The sequence below is a fragment of the Telmatherina bonti genome, assembly GCF_933228915.1.
Source record: "Telmatherina bonti genome assembly, chromosome: 21".
Lineage (NCBI taxonomy): Eukaryota > Metazoa > Chordata > Actinopteri > Atheriniformes > Telmatherinidae > Telmatherina > Telmatherina bonti.
The window spans coordinates 10,998,134-11,020,805 of NC_136630.1; the positions used below are offsets into that span (position 1 = coordinate 10,998,134).

Sequence of the window (22,672 nt, forward strand, 5' to 3'; positions counted from 1 at the left end):
TTGAAAGTAATATTGAACCTCCTTTTTTTTAATTTTTTTTTTTATAAATCATATTAAAGGGGTGCTATTATGGTATTTGGAGTTTTCTGAGCTTTCTACAGTGTTACAGTATTGAATCCTCATCAGACATGTGAACAACACTGTTTTTTATCACCTAAACGCATGTTTGAGTTTGAGTTTGAGTTCCAGCACGCTCTCCGTTTGGTTTCCATGGCGACGAAAAACGCGTCGTTTTAGAGAGTTTTTTCTACTTGGACATCCTTGTGACGTCCCGGGGGATAAGGTTCGGTGATTGGTTACCTTCTACTGGTTAACAAGGGCATGTACAAATACATCAGGCGGGTGGAAAACGTCAGATAAAGTTATTTCCAACGATGGCTGGTGAGTTTACCAAAGAGAGACATCCTGCTGCATTCCTTGCTGTGGGTTGCTGTTTTCCACTTCGTTTTCAGGGTCTGATTCAGGTTCCAACATGTACGGCTGTATGCCGTGTGTTGACATTGTATTTTGTTTTTTTATTGAGTCCATATGAGCCTAATCCTTCTGTTTATGAGATGTTACAATGACGGCGAAAGCAGTTGCGGTGCGCACTCCCGATGTAGTGCAGTGGCGGGAGGCGGGGCTTAATGCGGAAGAGCCTCAATCCACTCGTTTTGCCCGCAGACTAATCTGACAGCCTACAGAGAGGGTCGGTCTGAAGTAAATAAAGCGATTTGTGACAATAACTCAATCAATCCCAGCCCTTCTGGGCTCAGAATTAAAAATAAATTAGCCTGAAATGCACATAATAGTTCCACTTTAACATGTAAATCTTTGCATTGCATTCTATCTTTAACTCAATCCAACCTCAACTGTGTTGTGAAGTAAAATATCTTTGAACAATGATGGGTCTGATAGATCCCTTATTGTTCAAAGATGATGAGTATAACCACTGTCCAGCACATTTTACCTCCTTATCAGCCTTTCTAAATGTGTCTTAGTGTTTTAAATGTTAGTTTTGAATCTTTTATGCAATGCAAATATAATTTTGGAGCTTTTGAAACTTTCCACAGGTTAACCACTAATACTAATTGTCACAATGTGTGTGTGGGTGTGTCTTTGGTAGAATTACTGGCATTATACGTGCTACTCACAGATGGCAAATTTGTATGAGTCTGCAAATACTACTCATTAATTAGTTTTAATCTGGAAATGCTGGTTGAAATTCAGCTGGTAATTATTTCGTTAGATAGTTAATACTAATGCCATGAGAAAATGTGGCTTTCTGCCGCATAAAAACATGTATTTTCATTTTGAGGAATTCCACACAATCCGTCCACCCCAGCAGGCTGAACTGCCAGACCGCAACTGAGTGCCAGAGCATAGCTTTTTTTTTTTTTTTTTTTTTTTAAATAACTTTGCTCCACAGATGCACCTGTGCAAAAGTTAATAACACAAGCCACTGGTTAAATCTAAACAGCTGCAAGATGACTGACAGGGTGATTCAAGTGTAACTCCCGCTCAAAACAGGCTCCAAGTTGCTAATAATGCCCAGATGTAGATGTACCAAGAGACCATCAGAGGAACTCATCAACAACAGCCTTTGGCAAGTAAAACTCAAACAAAAAACAATTTGTTCTCTTCTTTTGTTGCTTCATGTTCTCAAAATCACCTGCAGAAGAGAAGCAGTGGGACCAATAAATCTGGAGTTTTAACAATCCAGTTCACATCGTTGTGCTGGTCCTTTTTTTTTTTTTTAAATTAATAACTGGCAACCAGTGACTTCAGAGTTTAGAGTTAATGGTATACTCAGTAGCACACACACATCCTCTGGCTGTTCCAACTTCTGATCTTTGTAAACTGAAGAAGTGGAAAAACTGTAATGAGAAGACAGACCTGTACACATGACAGAACTGATACACATTTCTGCTAATATATCAGTAATATATTGTGTCCGGTTCAGTCTTGTCCTTCTGTGTTGTCATAGATCATTCAAACATGTATGAACAGTTGCAGTAATATGCTGTGAAGAGTTCACTAAATCTAACCTTGTTTTACCAGATAGATAGATAGATAGATAGATAGATAGATAGATAGATAGATAGATAGATAGATAGATAGATAGATAGATAGATAGATAGATAGATAGATAGATAGATAGATAGATAGATAGATAGATAGATTCAAATTGTCTGGTGACTAAATAAAACACTAAAAACACTCACTCTTCCACCTCTCACAAGTGCGTATTAAAAATAAATAAATAATTAATCAGACAGACATAGGTTAAAATCTCATTAAAAACACAATAAAAACAACATAAGCCACTCTCCCTTGTTGATACACCTGGTGTGTAAAATGCGAAAACAAATAGAATTTGTTATTTGATATATTATCTTAAACTAAAAAATAAAACTTTTTTTTTAAAAAAGTTGATTCAATAATGTTAACCACCATATACCATTGTCACCTTTTGATTTCAGAAGGACTTAAATCGACACTCAGACTTAGTAGATAGACAGGTTTTATTGTCATTGTAACATTTTCATGGACAACGAAATTTAAGTGTTGATTGGTTCAAGGTGCAAAGTCATACGATCATAAGAGAAGTAATAAAACAAGTATAAAGGATAAAAATTAAAATGTTACAAATAAAGTAATAATAAAGAACTAAAATAAAATAAATAAAATCTTTAGTAGATCCATTGGATCATTTAAAATGAGTTATTAGTAGGTGAGCAGTGATAATATATCACACACAGGGGATCCAAGGAGCAAGGTAAAACTACTTAACACGAACACACAACTGAAACGCAATGAGGATCAGGAGACGACAAACAAGATGAGGCAATCTGCAAATTAGGACCTGCTGGTGTGAAGCCAGAATGGACAAAAAAACCTCAATTCTCAATAGGGAAAGCCTTACAAAAGAAAAAGATGGAGCAAGGATGTAAACATGTTGAAAAGCTAAAAGAAAATTAGATGAAAATTTAAAAGGGAAGAAAAAAACATCACAATGCTCTTGCAAATGAGGGCGACTTTCAAAAAGCTTGTTTGAAATGAATTTGAATATATTCAGTCTGAAGGCTCCTTGTTTGCTTTATACTGCATCAAATGTTTGCAGTGTGTAACCGGTGGCCAGTTTTTGTATCCTTTTAGTGCAAAACGCCACTCCTGCAATAACATGCAGAATGTAGCTTGGGCTCATTTATCTGAAATATGCAAAGATTTACAATACTGACTCCTCCTTGGTCCCCATGTTCTGTCATGAGATGCTACAACAACATGAACCAAAAACTCACAGAAAACTATGATAAACTATCAAAGTAAAGCCACAAAGACAAAATAGTCAACGAACAATAAGGATCTGACAAAAGCAAAAGAAACTAAGACTTAGGGAATTAGTTATCAGGTCTGGAAATCAGTAATGGAAGACCAGGTGAGAACAGGAATAGGGAGAAACCATTGCAAAGTGTTGAGCCTGAACTTAGAGACACCCTGATAAAAAAAAAAAACCCTCAAAAACAGAAGAAATAATTCCAGAAACAGAGATTGAGTCTGTTGTCTTTTTAACCGCTTAGTCCAATGAAAGGTCGTTGGGAAGCTGGAGTCTATCCCAGCGATCACTGGGCAAGAGGCAGGCTACACCCTGGACAGGTCGCCTGTCCATCACAGGGCAACAGAGATCCAACTCTAACCAAAGGACATATGGGACAGCTGTAAACCCCATACATCGGTGATGTCCTGGAGGGCAGCTGTCCTGCAGGTTTTGAAGGTCTCCTGCTGATACACACCTGACTCAGACTAATGGATCAACATGCTCGGGCAGAACCTGACAAGAAGCTGTCAGGGGAAGGCATTTAAATTAAATCTGATGTGTTAGAAATGGGGGCTGCACGGTGGAGACTGCTCTGTGGCCTCACAGCAAGAAGGTCGCTGGTTCAATCCTTGGCTGGTTTGGTCAGTGGCCTTTCTGTGTGGAGTTTGCATGTTCTCCCCGTGTATGCGTGGGTTCTCTCCGAGTACTCCGGCTTCCTCCCACCATCCAAAGACATGCATGATAGGTTAATTGGTCACTCTAAAATTGCCCCTAGAAGTGAGTGTGAGCGTGAGTGTGGTTGTTCGTCTCTCTCTGTGTGGCCCTGCGATGGACTGGCGAGCTGTCCAGGGTGTACCCTGCCTGTCGCCCAAAGCCAGCTGGGATAGGCTCCAGCTTCCCCGCAACCCTGAATTGGAATAAGCGGTTCGGAAAATGAATGAATGAATGAATGAATGTTAGGTTTAGATATCTAAAACCGGCAGGACTGTGGCTCTGGAGGACCAGGAATGGACTCATCTGTCATAGATCTCAACATCAAATTTGATATGTACACTACTTACATTCATGGTTGGGTTTTTTTTTTCTTTTTTTTTTACACTAATAGTTTCCAGGGTTGCTTTTAAGGATGGCCAAATCTGGTCCTCAAACTCCACAGTCCTGCTGTGTGTTTCGAGTTTCTCTGCTGTAACGCATCTGACTCACGCCAATGGCTAATTGTCAGACTTGTGCAGAGTTTAACGTCGAGCGCTGCTGACGTCTGCTAATTAAACTTGATCAAAACAGACGTGTGAGTTGCCCATAATGTGCCTCATCATGGGCTTAAAAATGAATTCTGAGCATGCTTAAATTTGTTTTCCTACATGACATAGTAATGTGAGCACTGATGTGTAATTGTCATGGATTCTTGAAGTTATTTCAATCAAATATGTTCAATTTATTTATGTTAGTTTTATGTTGCTTATGTTTCCGGCTGGGCTGCACGGTGGATTAGTGGTTAGCACTCTAATGGTGGCCTTTCTGTGTGGAGTTTGCATATTCTCCCCGTGTGTGTGTGTGTGTTCTCTGGGTACACCGGTTTCCTCCCACCATCCAAAGACACGCATGTCCCTAGAAGTGATTCTGTGCATAAAGGGTTGTTTGTCTCTCTGTGTTGGCTCTGTGATGGACCGACGACCTGTCCAGGGTGTACTCCACCTCTCCCCCAATGATTGCTGGGACAGGCTCCAGCTTTCTTACAACCCATTAGATTAAGCAGTTCAGAAAATGATGACTTATGTGCTCATGATGAATCCACTGTAAAGAGACTCTTTTGTGCACTTGTTCTACCCAACCATGTTAGTTACCAACCTGCTGCCATTTAATAATAGAAAAAAAGATTTTTGGCTTTGTCACAACAACACAAACACAAATCATTTCTATTTATTGAATATTTCCAGGTGAAACTAAACACACACCAAGCATTAGATTTTTAAAGAAACATTTGCCATGAAATCAAACTAACTTGCTATTGCCTCTAATTCTGCCATTTTCTGTCTTATAAACACCACACCCACCTGTGCCCCCAACTCAGTTCACCCCCCCACCCCCAGGCCTGGTCCATATCACTGGAGCAGCCATGCTGATAGGGTTTCACTCTCTGCGGGGCAAAGAAGAGGGCAGGCAGTACAATACAAGCTCTGGGAATCTAAATTCCTGTTCCTCTGGGACCTGTGTCTTCCTGTGGATACCTGGGTCTTGCAGGTAGGACATCCGAGAGGAGAAACTGGGTGGTAGCACTGATAGAAAAAGCCAAGAAATCTCTCCCACACATGCCTTGAGTTTTTGTGGATTATTTAGCTCTGATGGTCGTGAAGTTATCAGATGATCTGGGTTCGTGTCTAAGCACAAGGAGACAGTTACGGCTGCATTTGAGCTCTGCGGTCAGCAGATTTTGGCTGTATGCGACCCGAGGGAACCTCTGCGACGGACTGAATGAATAAAGCGGCAATTAAAAAGTCAATGTACTGCAAAATTACTTGGGAATATTCCCAGTAATTGCTTGAGAAAGCCTCAAATGTTGTGAAAATCTTGGCAGTTTCTTTTTTTTTAAATGAGGCTTATTCAAATGTTACAGAAACCAAATCTGAATCATGGGTTGTCTTTCAGTTTGTTTTCCACAACTTCTTACCTAACAGTGTAGTCTGTGAGGAATGTGGCCCTCCGCGGTGGAGTTTTTAGTCCGCAGGGATGGATGTATGTGTGTATTTGGGAATGTGCTGACTGATGCCCTTCCTCCCCAGCTGTCCCCTCGAGATTTATCTGGAGCTAAAACAGGCTGGTCGAAGGGGGACAGGAGCTCCTCTTCTCTTTAGCGAGACAGTAACAGGACCCAGGCCCTCACACACACAGCTCCTCTATAGCTGCCATCGGCGCGGCCTCCATCTTGCATTTCCCAGAACATCCAAAAACACCTGTAATCTCCAGTCTTTTAATCCTGCAGCCACTGACTCACATTAATCACAAGAGGAAAGCTATTTAAGTGCAAATCTGTGTGCGCGCGCTGCATGTATGTTTCGTGCTGATGACTATCCCACTCACCGAAGTGCTATAGAACATGGACTCATAAAAATAGCTCACCCAGGACTGAATCCCCAGCTAGGAAATGAGCTTCAATTACAGCGGATGAAAAGCAATTACATTAACTGTCTCCCTGTAGACGGGCCCTCCTGCTTTTTCTCCTGTGCTGGGACTCACCTCAAGCTTTACATAATTGCTTTCGACCTGTGCAACTGACAGCAACATACTGCTTTTGCCCCATTAGAGCAGTTAGTCAAAAGAGACACGAGCTGCCACCAGGAATTAGTGTCCTCAAGGGCGTGCTGAGGTTATACACCATGTTTAAAGTGTGCTTAACTTGATTAAAGAACCCACCGAGGTTCAGTTGGAGCCCACTCCAATCTGAGGCTGATGTGCAACTTCATTATACACAAATATCTCTTGGGGATAGCTTTCTATCTGCTTGGATAATAAAGGACGTTTTTTACACTTCAATACCAGTCAGTATCTTCATGCTTAATTTGCTAGACTGTCTGTTAGACTCCCTACATGCCAGATAAATTGGGCAATAACTCTTAATATTGTGTAAAAAAACACATTTTTGGTACTAATGAATTCAAGTAAATCAATTTATTGATTGGTCACAAGGAAAGATACGTCAACCTAAGACCTTAATTGAAAATTTTGAAAAGTTAAAGGAGTCGTCATCATCCAAACCAGTGGAGGAAGATGTAAGAAAAGGCAGAAAAAAATAGTAAAATTCTACGCAAATATATGCTTATAAGAAAGGTAGGGATCTAGTCCCACTCTGTGGACCTCCACATAGAAACCATGAGTTCAGGGGTCACTGTTCCAATTCGCAAAAGGTAAAGTTTACAGATGAGATGCTCAGTTTATTTCTGCAGATGCATGATGAGACGTAGAAAACGACAGCAGCTGGAGATGTTATACAAGTCAAGCTTCTTTTACATCTGCAGATATTTTTTGTTTGGCATCAGGTAACATAAAAGTAGAGTTTTCTGAGGGTCAGCATTGCAGGAAGAATAAAAAGACCATGACCAGGGGTCTCCAAGTCTGGTCTTCATGAGCTACCATCCTGCAGGCTTTAGTGTGTCCCCGCTGTGACACACCGACCCAAATCGATGGCTCATTACCAGGCAGGTGCAGAATATGACAAGTTGTTGAAGGAACCTTTTCACTTGATTCAGAGTGTTGTACCATGGAAACACTAAAACCTGCAGGATGGTTGCTCAGTTGGAGTAAATGATGCAACGACACAACCAGCTGAAGCCCTCCGTTCTCATCCTCAACCTGTTGATACATACTGATATTTGATCAGGAACCAGTTGCACTAACTGGGATTTCAGTCAAATAAAGCATCCGTACTGAATGTGTAGCGTTTCCAGAGCTCATAACAATACAGTTGTGGGATGTGTTGCCATAGCAACCTGGAAAATGATAGTGTTTCTTTTGGCAATCGTATGTATTTTATTTTGCATTTAATGTCCTACGAAGTGAATTTGAACAGGAAACTTTACACTTGGTATTTGGCTAAAGATCCTCCTGTCTGACCTCCAAACCAGCTGATAATACTCAGCACTTCGGTCATTATGCAGCAAATCTGGCTGTCAATAAAACATCATAACCATTTATATTGGTGCCCAAGTCTCCATGCAAACATCCTAACCAGCAAAATGACTCTTTTCATTTGTTTTGTTGTTGTGGGATGTTTAGTTTATAGTTGCTTATAGAAAAGGAACTGCTTGGACACTTTTTCATTCCTGGTTTTTAAACATACTTCTCGTACAATATAAGACAACAAAAACTGGGAGATGTACGAACACTTGAAATATTACCAAAGCAGCATGACTATTACGGAAGCATGCACAAGAAAGACAAATTAGACTGTAAATCTTTCATGTTGCTTGGTGAAGCATTATAAAATGATATTTCCTGTCAGAGAGACAGATGCAAAGCAGTTCCATATGTGTCGGAACCCTGTGTGTCAGTACGCAATGTAAAGGAGATGGGAATTTGTTAAAAAAAATCAAACATTGTGCTAAATAATGTCCAAATGCTTTGTAGAGAAGATATATATATATATATATATATATATATATATAGTTTAGTGTGATCATTGCTATTTCTTTTTCCCTGTTTTTTTTTTTATTAGCTTCAAATGAAACCCTGAGATGCAGATAAAAGAGCGTCATCCTTCTTGTGAAGATGTTCTTGTAATGGAGAGCGGTTATCATTAGTGAAAACTGCAAAGTGTTTTGGTCTGCTCTGCCTTGCAGCCATGCCTTTCGCAACTCCTGCCCCTTCTAACAAGAGGAAGAAGGCCAACAAGATCATCACTGACCTGTCCCACATCAGCCAGACTGGTAAAACACACACTTTCACACATGCAGCACAGCATAACAGTAATACATTCAAGCCCACTGTGAGAACTTCCAATTCCAGTTGCCCTTTCACTCCCGTGTCATTATCCAGTTCAGGAAATATCTCATTTTCAGGCTTTGTTTGGCAGCTGACTACGCATTCATGCAGCTGACTGCACATATGTGAATTACTGCATGTGGTTGTGTGATACCACAATTAATACAGGCCCCACGCTTGTTCCAAGCAGTAACAGAATATCTGACATGCATGCGGCATCTCCCGGAGGGATGTGGGTCATTATCAAATGGCAAAGCGGCTACAAATCTGTCACCATCATAGGCAACATAAAATGTCAGACGTATTTCGTGCTTCGTGTATCTGTATGAGGCTGTGTAAGCTGTGACTTACCAAGAATTAGTGCAACTTTTAAGAGCTTGGCATAAAAAAAAAATTAAAAAAAAAGTCACATATTTTCTGCAGTTATTGCTGAAACTCATGTACGTGATAAAATTAGTCCTTTATTTTTGCCGACACTTCATAAAATCTGCTGTTTTCTTTGTTTTACTGCATCGGCTGCCCATAATAAGAATGGCTTTCTTCCTGTCTTCCAAAATTCTCCTCCTGTGAATCTGAGATTTTACTGAAAGGAAAAGATCCACCAGAAAAAGACAATTTAATGCAACTCTCTCTGCCAGACCTGCCGGTTGGTCCATCTGTTCAAACGCTAGCTGTGCAGCCTAAAGTGGTCCAAACTCAAAGTACTTTGTTTTTATTTATAACGGAGAGTCAAACGTTTTGAACAAACACTCCACTGCTTCACTGACTATTTAGACTTCATACTGCGTTTCTTTTTCATAACATTTAATGTTAAATAATGTGGAAAACATATTACAGACGATTCCTGCGACATGTTACCATGGAAACACAGCCTTTGACTGAAAGAGGAATTGTCTAAGGAGTGCACAGCTTCTCTGTGTCCACTGGGGTCAGCTCTATACCCCCCTGTGAGCTTCTTAATGATAAAAGGCGGTATTAGGTAATGGATGAACGGATGGACTCACGGACAGGAGGGAGCTCCACATAAGTTGTTATTTCTACGTATCTAAGTGAAACTTGTATTTGTAATGGAGTACTTTTACATAATTATTTAAGTGCCTACACTGGATTTAAAGAAACGTGACGTTAAAAGGGAATAACATAATATATTTAACAGTCAAAGCATTAAATAATAAATATCTACTTGTAAAGGAAGGTTTTCTTGCAATACCAGGGGCCTTGCTGTTCATGTGTCACTAACTGGTTGATCCTAACCCAAGACAACAATAAGCCTTGATGCCATAAAGTGTAAAATCACATGAGAGCAGCAAGGTGCTGACTCTAAAACAGATAAAGTTTCTAAAACACATTCAAAATGTTCTGCTTCTTTTGGAAAATATAAGACAAAAACACTTTAATCTGTGTGCTGAAAACACTAACATCTTTTTTTTTTTCTCAATGTTTGTGTACGTCGCACTAATGTATTTACATGCTCCGTGCCTTATTTTAATGGATAAAAGTAGTCATTGAGGCAAACATTCAATTATTTGCTCTGTTGGGTAAAAACTCCTCGTATCACAACCAGCTCAATAAAAACCAGTTAAGGTAGAAAGCTCTTAGGTTTACATTTTCTTGTAGGCACTTAGTTTTCTTTTCTTTCAGCAAATATTTTCAAATAAAATCAAATCAAACTTTATTTCTTCTGCACTTCTCATGCCACGGGCAACACAAAGTGCTTTACATGATAAAACCAAGTCATAAAGAGGAAAAAAAACAAACAGTTGATAACAGGACATTTAAAAACAATTGAAAAAAAAAAAACACGCAAGTTCTCAGAAGGATAGATAGCAGAACCCCCACCCCAAATAACATCACTCCCTGATTATTGACTATTTTAACCCTTTAAAACCCAACTCATGAAAAAATTATGACAAAAGTCCAATTTTGTCAATGTGAGGTCTTTGGCCAAATTAAAAAAAAAATGCAACAAAAAATACTTTTTTTGTGAGGATTTTATCATATATCACTATGTGATAGGCTATTTCAAAATTATTGTAGTGTAATATTCTGCTGGTATCTGTTAGGGGGCAGAAGACCAGTATCAGATTGCATTCAACTGGATTTTGAGCAAAGTTTTATCCAAAAAGTGATGCAAAATGAGACTGCATGTATCATATATGATACGTTTGGCTTTATGTTGTTAAATTTAGTTTTATTTTCTTGTTGGTAGAACAAAAACACAAGTGCTATGTTGATCATGCGGCAATATAGAATTATATTTTCCTGTAGTATCCCTATGTATCTCCATGAGATCAACGAGTTGAATGAAAAATGTTCATCATTTTACTCATTGATAATGTAACTAAAAAAATCATAACATGCAACACAACGCATCTCAGACCAGGAATAAACAGAAAACACCGGAAGTCTTGGTGGTTTGAACTATATGGATTATAAAAGTAAATTAGTTTTCAAAAGTGGTGCTAAATCATGTGATCCCACTGTTCCTCCAGACCGTTAATGGATCTTAGATGTTTCCCAGTTGGCATGGGTCAATACATGTACTAATCTCATTTCCAAGTCAAATATTTGTACAAAGACAAATCCATGTTCATGGAAATCATTACATCATTACAAGAATATAATATATAATTATAATGTTATTGTCTGGAATGATTAAAGGAAGTTTTATTAGATTGGAGCAGATTTTTACAGTTTCAGATGTTGTAGGCACTGCAGAGCCTTTTGGTGCGTTTAGAAAAACTGGGACCCAATTTCAACCTCTTACTGGCCTGGATCCACAATCCTCCTCTGCTCTTGTTAAAGGTGGATTTTGTAGCTTTGGATTTAAATATTCTCACCACAAGGGGGCAGAGTTTTATTAAACAAAGTATAGATTTACATTCCTTTTCAGAATAGAAAATGCATTCATATTTTCATACTTTTATACCACCCAATATAATAATTTTATATATTAATTTATAGTCTTTCTCCAGGAATAAATAAACGACATTTTGAATTCAAACACATTCTATTTTTTATTATTAAAGTGGAACTATTATGTGCATTTCAGGCTAATTTATTTTTATTTCTGAGACCAGAAGCGTTGGGATTGATCGAGTTATTGTCACAAATTGCTTTATTTACTTCAGACCGACCCTCTCCGTAGGCTGTCAGATCAGCCTGTGGGGAAAACGAGTGGATCGAGACTCTTCCGCATTAAGCCCCGCCTCCCGCCACTGCTCTACATCGAGAGCGCGCACCACACCTGCTTTCACCGTCATTGTAACGTCTCATAAACAGAAGGATTAGGCTAATATGAACTCAATAAAAAAAAAAAAAAAAAATACAATGTCAACACATAGCATACAGCCCTACATGTTGGAACCTGAATCAGACCCTGAAAACAAAGTGGAAAACAGCAACCCACAGCAAGGAATGCAGCAGGATGTCTCTCTTTGGTAAACTCACCAGCCATCGTTGGAAATAACTTTATCTGACGTTTTCCACCCGCCTGATGTATTTGTACATGCCCTTGTTAACCAGTAGAAGGTAAGCAGTCACCGAACCTTATCCCCCGGGACGTCACAAGGATTTCAAAGTAGAAAAAAACTCTCTAAAACGACGCATTTTTCGTTGCCATGGAAACCGAAGGGAGAGCGTGCTGGAACTCAAACTCAAACTCAAACATGCGTTTAGGTGATAAAAAACAGTGTCGTTCACATGTCTGATGAGGATTCAACACTGTAAAACTGTAGAAAGCTCAGAAAACTCCAAATACCATAATAGGACCCTGTTAAAGATATTTTTTTAGTGCATGAAATGGCAACAGGGGGGAAAAATTATCCAGCTCTTGAGGTAACTGTCAATTTACTCCTGAATCTTTTCATTTTAGGTGTTAAAACAACTTGCATTGATGAAAAAAAGCAGACATAACAACTATGAACATATTTTAATGTAGTGCAGTGGCGGAAGGCGGGGCTTAATACGGAAGAGTCTCAATCCACTCGTTTTGCCCACAGGCTGATCTGACAGCCTACGGAGAGGGTCGGTCTGAAGTAAATAAAGTGATTTGTGACAATAACTCGATCAATCCCAGCCCTTCTGGTCTCAGAAATAAAAATAAATTAGCCTGAAATGCACATAATAGTTCCACTTTAACGTTAAAATTGATCATAACTAGCTAGTTACTTACATACTTACACTGGTTGTTTAATAATAATGCCGTCTTTACAGAGAATACTTTGTGTTTCCCTCCATGTTCTCACTAAAAACAAAGTTAATCCAGTCCTGTTTCTCTTTGGTACGTCACACAAACCAACCAGAAATGCTTTTGCATCACATAAATATTTTCCTGAAACATAAGCTACACAGTGTTACCAGTACAAGATTTTTTTGCAAACCAATCCAGAGTACTTGCAAATCTGCCGTGAGATTTATATCGTTTAATGTCCTGTGAAGGAAAGCAACACCGTTTATTTCAAATTTTTGCTTCTAAACGTAGTTTCTTTGTAAAAGGAAGTGATGGTGATGCTTGCTTAACAAGATATTTGTAATTTGAATATTTTTCACTACATATTTCTTTCTCTACTGTCAAAGGAACGTGTCTGTCTATAGTTTATTATAATGCAATAGCATAGTTGCTAACTTAGAGTATCATTTAAATATGCTTACTGCTGTATTTGCATATTTCAGCTAAAATTTACTTGTTGCATGAATCAGAATGATATGAAAAAAAAAACAAACCTCCAAACTAAATTTGGTGTCTAAAAACATACTTTAATGCAACAATCTGTCATTCTCTTGCTCCATTAGTCTCTTTTGCTTTTTTTTTTTTTTTTTCCTAAACCAGTCCTTCTGCTGTCACATCTGCAACCACATCTGGATCTTTGCACTGGTTTGTTTTCAAGTGGTTACTCATTCAGGAGCTTATCCCGCTTATCCCTTATTTTGCTCCAGTTAATACCCACACACCGCTCCATTATCCGTTCCACTGTGTCACTCTGCCGTCCTGCATGCTGGCCGTCTGTCCCCCTCCTGCCTCCATCAGTCTTCCCAGTTTCCTCTCAGTCAGCAGCCAGCTCTAGTTTCAGATTCTTCTCAATTAACACTAATAAATATCCCCATGGGAGACTTCTCTCTGCTCAGCAGCCTCAATTATTCTCCCTCACCCTCACACCCACAAACACACACAAACACCCACACAAATAACACACAACCACTTGCAGAGGCCTGATTTACGAGGCACTGCTCTCTGCAGCATTGCGATGCCAACTTCTAGCTTTACAGATGTGTTTGTGTGTGTTGGTTTATGGCTGAACCCCAGGTGTTATGAGTGATATCAGAGTGTATGAGGTGGAGGAGGAGAGCGCTTTATGAGAAGCTCTGTGAAGCAGTAAAATCCCTCACATCCCGGCATCAGCGACGAAAAGGAGAGGCCAGAGAGACCATGTGCGTTAGAAGGATTTCCCTCCATAAACAAAAGCATGCTGTGACGTTCCCCAGTGCCCTCTTCCTCCATATTGCCTCAGCCTACTAACCCCTAAAACTCCCCTGAACGCATCCTCTAACGCCACACACCGGGTTTATCATTTCCAGTATGGCCGAAGAGCCTCACGATAAAAACATGCTGTTTACTGGCCTATACATCCATCATTTTATACCAGACATGTAATGGAACATAAACCAGGTTTTTACTCCCCCCTACCCATGGATTTGAGAGTGGATAACTCTTCTCCTGACAAGCCAGTACAAACCTCTGAATCCGTTACTTTAAAGAGGCTCAATTATGTTATTTCTAGTTTTCTCAGCTTTCTACAGTGTTATTGTGTTGAACACTCATCAGACATATGAGCAGCGCCATTTATTTTATCACCTAAACCCATGTTTGAGTTTTCCAGCACGCTCTACATTCGGTTTCCATGGCAACGGAAACGATTTCTTTTAGAGAGTTTTTTTCAACTTTGAAATTTTAGTGACGTCCCGGGGAGGGGACTCAGTGATTGGTCATCTTCTCTAGGTTGTGCACGTTCATGAGAAGAAATAACTAACTACTCCTAGCAGTTGACCAATCAGCAGCCCGCAGGCAGGACATAGGGCGGAGTTTTCTCTGTTCGCTTGTTTCTGGCAGAGGCTGATCTGAGAGGATCAATACAGAATGAATGAATGAGTTTGTGAAAAATGCTTGATTATTTTTTTGCCCTTCTGGATTTGCATATTAAAATAAATTAGACTGAAATATGCATCATAGAGTCACATTAATATAAATAAAAAAACATACATAATATTGTTTGTAGTGATAATCATCAGTAAATTGTTATGATAGTCATACTATATCATCCCAACAAAATATTTGGGCTGTTTTGTAAAATCTTTCAACCAACCTGGAAAAAAAAGTGCAAAATTTCTGTAACACAAAAGATGATGGAATAACTTTTTTGTTTGTTAAATCCACCTGAATATCAAAAATAAAACGATTTTAAATAATAAAAATTGTATTTCATATAAACAACAAAGTGATCCTTGAAGATTTGTTAATCAAAAACAAACAAACAAAGAAGATATCTCAGCATGTTGTAAAGGGTCATCATAAATAAGTAAAAAAAACAGACAAGTACAATAGAGGTGGCAGCTCTACAGCTGATCAACAGTATCTGTATCTCTAAGAAAGAGGTAAAAATTCAGAACAGATCTGACCCTGGCTCGAAGAGAAGCAGCTGAACCTCCAGTTGATCCATCTGCTGTTTACTGGCCGCAGCAGAAATGGTATCACTGGAAACACTGGCTGCTTAGAAATCATGTATGTATGCCAAAGTATGCCAAATGACACAAGACTTCACTGAAAGTTAGAAAAAAAAAAACTTGCGTGCAACTTTAACTGCAAATTAACATTACTTAGAACACAGTGACATAATGTTGGCAGCAGTTTCAGTTTTTAAAACTGAACAATAAAATAATATTTTATATTCTAATTAAAGCAATTATAGACAAATAGTCATTTCAGTGTCAGGCTTTATTCTTCACATTAAATTTTGCATTAATAGCTGTTCAAATAACTTTTAAGTTGCACTGCAAGTCATGCTTACGTCTTCTTTTTCTGTTCCTCCATCGTTTCTCTTCCTTATTTGTCTCCTCCTGTCAGAGGATGACTTGGACGCTGACGCTGCCGAGCTCGACCTGGGCACCAAGATCAAGACCCCCAGGGATGTGATGCTAGAGGAGCTCTCCCTGCTCAAAAACAAGGGCTCTAAGATGTTCAGGATGAGGCAGCAGAGAGTAGAGAAGTTCATCGTGACCAGCGAGAACATGGTGAGAGTGAGAAAGTCGAACGGTTTGCTCACGCAGGAATCCACGTTATATGTTCAGATGACATATCCTGTTTTTTTTGTTTCTTCCAGCAGAACCTTCAAAACCTGCTGATGTCTCCTCCTGTTCCGCCAAAGCCTGAAATGCCGAAGGAAGAAAGTAGGATCTTATCTTTGTGCTTTGACGGTGCTGTTCCCTGCTGAGATTTTGAATTTAATTTCTCTGGCTTTTTCTTTTTCTCTGTCCCTGTTCATGTCAGAGGTGGAAGAGAAAGTGGACGAGGAGGTAGAGAGAGCAAAGAGAAGGAAGGAGTATGTACGCACCTACATATCGCCATGGGAACGTGCCATGAAGGACAATGAGGAGCTGAAAGCCACCATGAAGGCCTGCATGCCAGGACCCATCCAAATCCACCCAGATCTGCCTCAGTACAAGAGCTTCAACAGGTGCACAAGCAAGTTTTTATAATTCAATGATGTTTTTTAAAATTTCATGATGAGGTGAACTGAAATGACTTTACTTGTAATAATTCAGCCTTTGACGTGTCAGAATACATCATTAAAGCAAACTAATTACACCAGCATGATTGCACTGCATAAACACGCACTATGATTCCCATTCTGATAAAAAAAAAAAAACATTGACTTTGTGCACAATTCCAACAAACTAATTAGTCATGCACATCTCTAATATGTACCCTAATGAACAAAAAATCAGCATGCAGGCCAGCACAAAGGTCATATATAAAGTGCATGGTGGTTGCAAGTACTCTGGAATATTTGCTGACATGTTTGTATCAAGCGCCAACCTCCGGCGGTAAAAAGTGAAGCCTATGCAGAAGAGCATAAAACTGCAGTTCCCCCTTCATCCACTAGGCTGCAAAACAGAGCAAATCCCCATAGACTCCCATGTTAAAAAGACCAACTTCACGCATGCCCCTGCCAAGATGGCAATGGTAGGAACCGCCCACTGAGCTTCAATTCAGCTCTTCAGAACCTACGGGTGATGTCACGGAGGCTCCGTCATCTCTTTATATACAGTCTATGGTTTGTACTTACACAAAGTGCCGGTCGCAGCGCTGTGCTCCTCATTGATTTTACGGATTTTTACCAAGAAAATGGGTGAAGAAATGTCTCTGGAAAGTCCAGAGTACATGTTGGAGACGTTTCATTTCTCACTTGCAATCACTTTCAAACACCTCGATTACATTTCAATTTCTTGTTAACGCAAATATCTAATCAGCCAATAGCAGGGCAGCAAATTAACACACTGAGACATGAATTAATTCAATGCAGCTTGCAGAAGTTTAAAGTTAAAGAAGTGACTGAATTTGACATGGTTGTTGATGCCAGACAGGCTGGTCGGAGTGGTTTAGAAAATGAAGATCTACTTGGATTTTCACACACAATCATCTGTGGGATGGTAGTGTGTGAAATAACTAGTGAACATCAGTTGTCTGAAGAAAATACTGATGTCATGTGGATGTCAGAGGTCAGAGGAGAATGGGCAGGATGGTTGGAGATGACGGAAACGCTGCAGTAACTTAAAAAAAAAAAACACTGGTGGGGAGAAAATCAACCTGAACGCACAACACATTCAACCTTAAGACAGATGAGCTACAGCAGCAGAAGAACACATCAGGCACCACGCCTGTCAGCTATCAACAGGAAACTGAGGCTACAATTTACATATTAATGTCCTCCTGCTATGGACTGGCGGCTGTTCCAGGGTGTGATCCGCCTCTCACATAATAGCTGCTGGGAAAGGCTCCAGCCTTTATGTGAAGCTTTAATTTCAAGAAGCCCATATCCAAATTCCAGAGGTGCCAGGTGTCATTACAGTTCTGTTTTATGTAAATATGCACCAACTATGGTAAAAGTTTTACATTAAACTCTCCATTAATTTGTGACTCATCCTGGTTAGAGAGAGAAAAATAAAAACACACACCAGCTGCATTCCATCTTGAAACAGCTGCCAGATAGCAGACATGTTCGGACCTAATTTGAGCAACTTTTGGCACTTATGGCGTGGTTATGGTGAGTGTTGTGTGGGCCAAAAATGAGGAGGAGTCAGCCTAGAAATGGATTACAGCAGTTTCCTTGTTGGCCACATATGGTGGTCATGTGGCTGAGTGTTGGCAGCCACTCTCATATGGAATCGCTGCGGTAAGTCAAAGCCAAATGTGGGCGATATTTGGGTCACTTTTTGCTATCTGGGTCAGGGCTTAGCCTAGTTTGGAATTTTCTTTAATTATACCATTTTTAAGTTTTATCCATCCATTCATCCATCTATCTATCCATGCATGCATCCACCCAGGCATCCATCTATCTATCCATCCATCCATGCATCCATCCATCCATCTATCCATCCATGCATCCATCCATCATGCATCCATCTATCCATTCATGCATCCATCCATCCACGAATGCATCCATCTATGCATCCATCATTCCATGCATCCATCCATTGTGCATCCATCGATCCATCTATCCATCATGCATCCATCATTCATCCATCCATCCATACATACATCTATTCATCCATCCATGCATACATACATCTATTCATTCATGCATCCATCTATCCATCCATGCATGCATCCATCATCCATCCATCCATACATCCATCCATCCACACATACATTTTTCATACCTGATTAGTCCAATGGACAATTAGAGCTGACCTCTGCAGCTCATTTCAAGTTTGAGTTCTAGCAAAATCAGTGATTTACTAATCAGTGATTAAAAATCAAAATAAAAAATCTAATTAAAAAAGAATCTGTGGTGTCTTGCAACTTCACAGTTATGCTAAAGTTAACAGCAGGATTAAAACATCCAGAAGAAATTAGCGCCTTGTCACTGATCGGTTTTTATCACTTTTACTTGTCTTGGAAACAAAAGCTGCTTTAAACTGTGTTAATTATTATCTGACTGATACCCCCTTCCTCTTCATCTGTCTAGTTGTCATAGTGTTTTATCCGTTTGTTTCACTTGTCATCCCCCAGTCCTGTTTATAAGGCGACCAAAACCACACAGGTTGTGATTCCTGTGATATTTACACCTAAACCGACTGAGATAAAACTAAGCTGAGAGTTTTAGTTTTCCTTCATTGTGCATTGTGGGTCTTTTTGTAAGTCTTTTGCAAAGCTTTGTATTAATTGTGTCTGTTTTTATGCTATTTTTAACATCTTATTCTTGTCATTTAGTTTGGATTGTTATCAACTTATGAATATTTAATGTTTCTTCATACTTGTTTCTGTCTTTGTCTGGATATTATTCAATGCCAACCTTTCTGATAGAGCTGTTATTTCACACAATGCCACTGAAATTCACCTCACATTTCCCATGGATTAGGAGGCTGCGTAACAGTTTGTTAACAAAATAAATGCACTTGATTAATGACACTCAGAAAAAAGGAAGTTTTGGCTGGTCTGGAGTGTGCAGGTGTACGTTAACATGATGTCATGGAGGAAAGACATCAGCAACGATCTTTGAGAAGCTATTGCTGCTGAAATCAGTCTGGGAAAGGCTATGAGATCATTTCTAAATCATTTCTACCTCACAGAGGTACTCACAGTGAGTAAGTTCATTTACAAGTGGAAACACTGAAGATATTTGCCAAACTGTCCTCTGAAGCTGACATCCCAGCAAGTTAACCCCAAGATTAGACAATATAATGCTAAAATAACTAACTAAATAAAAACCAAGAACTCAGCCTATTCAAGCCTTAGCATGTTAGATGCCAAAGAGCATGACAATATAATCAAAAAAAAGAAAAGAGACCCAATATAAAAGGCTTGTTTGAATGTTTTTTTCCTTCTATAAAGAACGCAGTAGTACAGATTTGGTTTGCAAAGTAGCAGCTGAACAAACCACAAGACTTGTGGAACAAAGTCATTTGGACAGACAAGAGCAAAGTGGAAATGTGATGAACCTGGACATCTTGCAGACAATTAGCTGCAAGATGCAATGCCAATAGATTTGCTGCTGATACGTCTTTAAGCCTGCAAGGAGATAGCCAAGGCCTTTGCGTAAAGTCATGCTGGAAAAACTCAACTAAAAAAAAGCAAAGAAGAATGAGAAAGATTGTTCTGAGAGACTGAACGTGATGCAGAAAAATGGAACTACGATTCATTGCTGGTAAAAGTGGTTTTACAAGCTAACAAATAAAGGAGTTTTACTTTGCACACACCATGTCGGCATTTTTGGTTTGTTTTTGGTAAAATAAATGACACGGTGTAATAAGAAAGATGCTGCTATTCATTTTATTTTAACATTTGAGAAGAACAATGATGATTTTTAAATCCATGTTATGTCCTCTTACATAAATTTCAAAGCAGAAAGAGGGGGAATTTTCTGTCTGAAAAGGCTTTATATCATGTTCACAGCTACTCCTCCTTTTTGTCCCCCCTCCCCAGGACGGCATTGCCATTTGGCGGCTTCGATAAAGCGTCCAAGATGCTGACCTTTGAGCTCCCACAGCTCAGCGCTGCCAATGAGGAACCAGAACCTCTTCCTACCCTGCAGGCCGACATCCGCTCACGGCCCTCGTTCAACCGCACGCCCATCGGCTGGGTCTGCAATGAGGACAACTCGCACATCCACATGGACCTGGACGCCCCCTTCGACGGAGAGACAGACGACCTGTGAACACGCATGCAGACACAAGCATATTTACAGCCCATGTAGACGGAAAGTAACAAACATCAAGAGATGCACTGGACCTCCGACACACCCGCAGACTCGAAGAATACCTTTTATCATGGGGGTCGGGATGAGAATAATGTGCAGATTATCATTTATGTCACAGAAACCGATAGTAGAAGCCTCGTTTTAGCTGCAGAAGCACACTCGAACACACAATGACGTCGACTTTAAATGAAAAGACACAAAAATAGCTTGAAAATGACTCAAACGAACAAAGTATCTCCTGTGTGCCTCCTCACCCCCTCAATTCTGAAGGAGTCTTACGCTAATTTTGCATTCTGTGAGCCAATGTGAGACCTTTGTGAACAGCAAAAGATAAAGCACTCTGCACTCTAATAACAATGTAAATGTGCAATAAACATCCTCTTTACAGATGTCTGCTGACTTTTTCTTCCACAAAAGTTCAGTCTGAAATTAAACCTGCGATTCTTTTGCTCAAACCTGCATGAAACCACAAGCTGCTCAGAATGAACGGGTTCAAAAAAGTCAAAACTATAAACTTATGGCTCCACAGTCTTTTTATATTGTGTAAATACTCACACTTGGACATCTGTTTATACCAGGAATGAATTTACTCAAGAATGAGACTCAAGGGTTCATCGAGATAATTGTTTCCGTTTTCCACTAATTCATCCTTTTACATCTCCACACCATTACATTTATTTTACAGCTTCAGTAGTTACAAACTAAGGTTCTGTTTAAGTATTTTAATTAGAGCATGCTGTTTCAGAAAAAAAAAAACTAAAACAAAACAGTGGTTTCCAAGTCTTTATTTGCTTCCATATGACTGTTCACAGGTCAAACTTCAGATCTGAATGCTTAAATCAGAATCAGAATCCCTTTTATTTTAAGTGCAAAAGAAATTGAGCCGTCTCATCTACAAAGAACTAAAAAAAAAAAAATCAGATTTTTCCTTCTAAAATACATTTCAGTGAACAGTCACATGGTCTACTGGGGTCGCCAAGTCCGGTCCTGGTGAGCTACCATCCTGCAGGTTTAGATGTTTCCCCGCTGTGACACACCTGAGCCAAATCGATGGCTCATTACAAGTAGGGCTGGGCGATTAATCGATTAATTCGAATTTGCTGTTTATGACGATTTATTTTTATGAAAATCTGGATTTTTTTTTTTCTTCCTCTCCCTGAGCCGTCACCTTATCGTGGTGGAGGGGTTTGTGCGTCCCGAAGATCCTAGCAGCTATGTTGTCGGGGGCTTTATGCCCCTGGTAGGGTCACCCATGGCAAACAGGTGTCTAGGGGAGGGACCAGACCAAGCACGGCTCATAGACCCCTATGATGACGACCAACCTGGGCATGAATGTTCCCTTGCCCGGACGCGGGTTACCGGGACCCCCCCCCTCTGGAGCCAGGCCTGGAGGCGGGGTACGAGAGCGAGCGTCTGGTGGCCGGGCCTTCGCCCATGGGGCCCGGTCGGGCTCAGCCCGAAAGGGTTACATGGGCCCCACCTCCCGTGGGCTCACCATCTGCGGGAGGAGCCGTAGGGGTCGGGTGCAATGTGAGCTGGGCGGCAGCAAGGGGCGGGGACCCTGGCGGTCTGATCCCCGGCTGCAGAAGCTGGCTCTAGGGACGTGGAACGTCACCTCTCTGGTGGGGAAGGAGCCTGAGCTTGTGCGCGAGGTTGAGCGGTTCCGACTAGATATAGTTGGACTCACCTCGACGCATGGCTTGGGCTCTGGAACCAGTACCCTCGAGAGGGGCTGGACCTTCTTCCACTCTGGAGTTGCTCATGGTGAGAGGCGCCGAGCAGGTGTGGGCATTCTCATCAGCCCCCAGCTTGGTGCCTGCACGTTGGGGTTTACCCCGGTGGATGAAAGGGTAGTTTCCCTCCGCCTCCGGGTGGGGGGACGGGTCCTGACTGTTGTCTGTGCTTATGCACCGTACAGCAGTTC

The 22,672-nt window shown here is 40.3% G+C and overlaps 1 protein-coding gene across 2 annotated transcripts; it reads left to right on the top strand.

Annotated features, from left to right (window-relative positions):
* The first annotated feature begins 5,403 nt into the window (after positions 1–5,403).
* myoz1b (myozenin 1b) lies at positions 5,404–21,137 on the top strand. 2 transcript variants are annotated; one of them, XM_079260736.1, is made up of 6 exons: positions 5,404–5,539; positions 8,632–8,718; positions 15,894–16,060; positions 16,150–16,216; positions 16,317–16,503; positions 20,475–21,137. In XM_079260736.1, exons 2-6 carry the CDS (start codon positions 8,634–8,636, stop codon positions 20,704–20,706), a joined length of 738 nt encoding a protein of 245 aa, XP_079116862.1. In that variant the 5' UTR covers positions 5,404–5,539; positions 8,632–8,633; the 3' UTR covers positions 20,707–21,137. The 2 variants fall into 2 exon arrangements, with proteins under 2 accessions (XP_079116862.1, XP_079116863.1); XM_079260737.1 differs by having other exon boundaries at positions 16,153–16,216.
* The last annotated feature ends 1,535 nt before the right edge of the window (positions 21,138–22,672 follow it).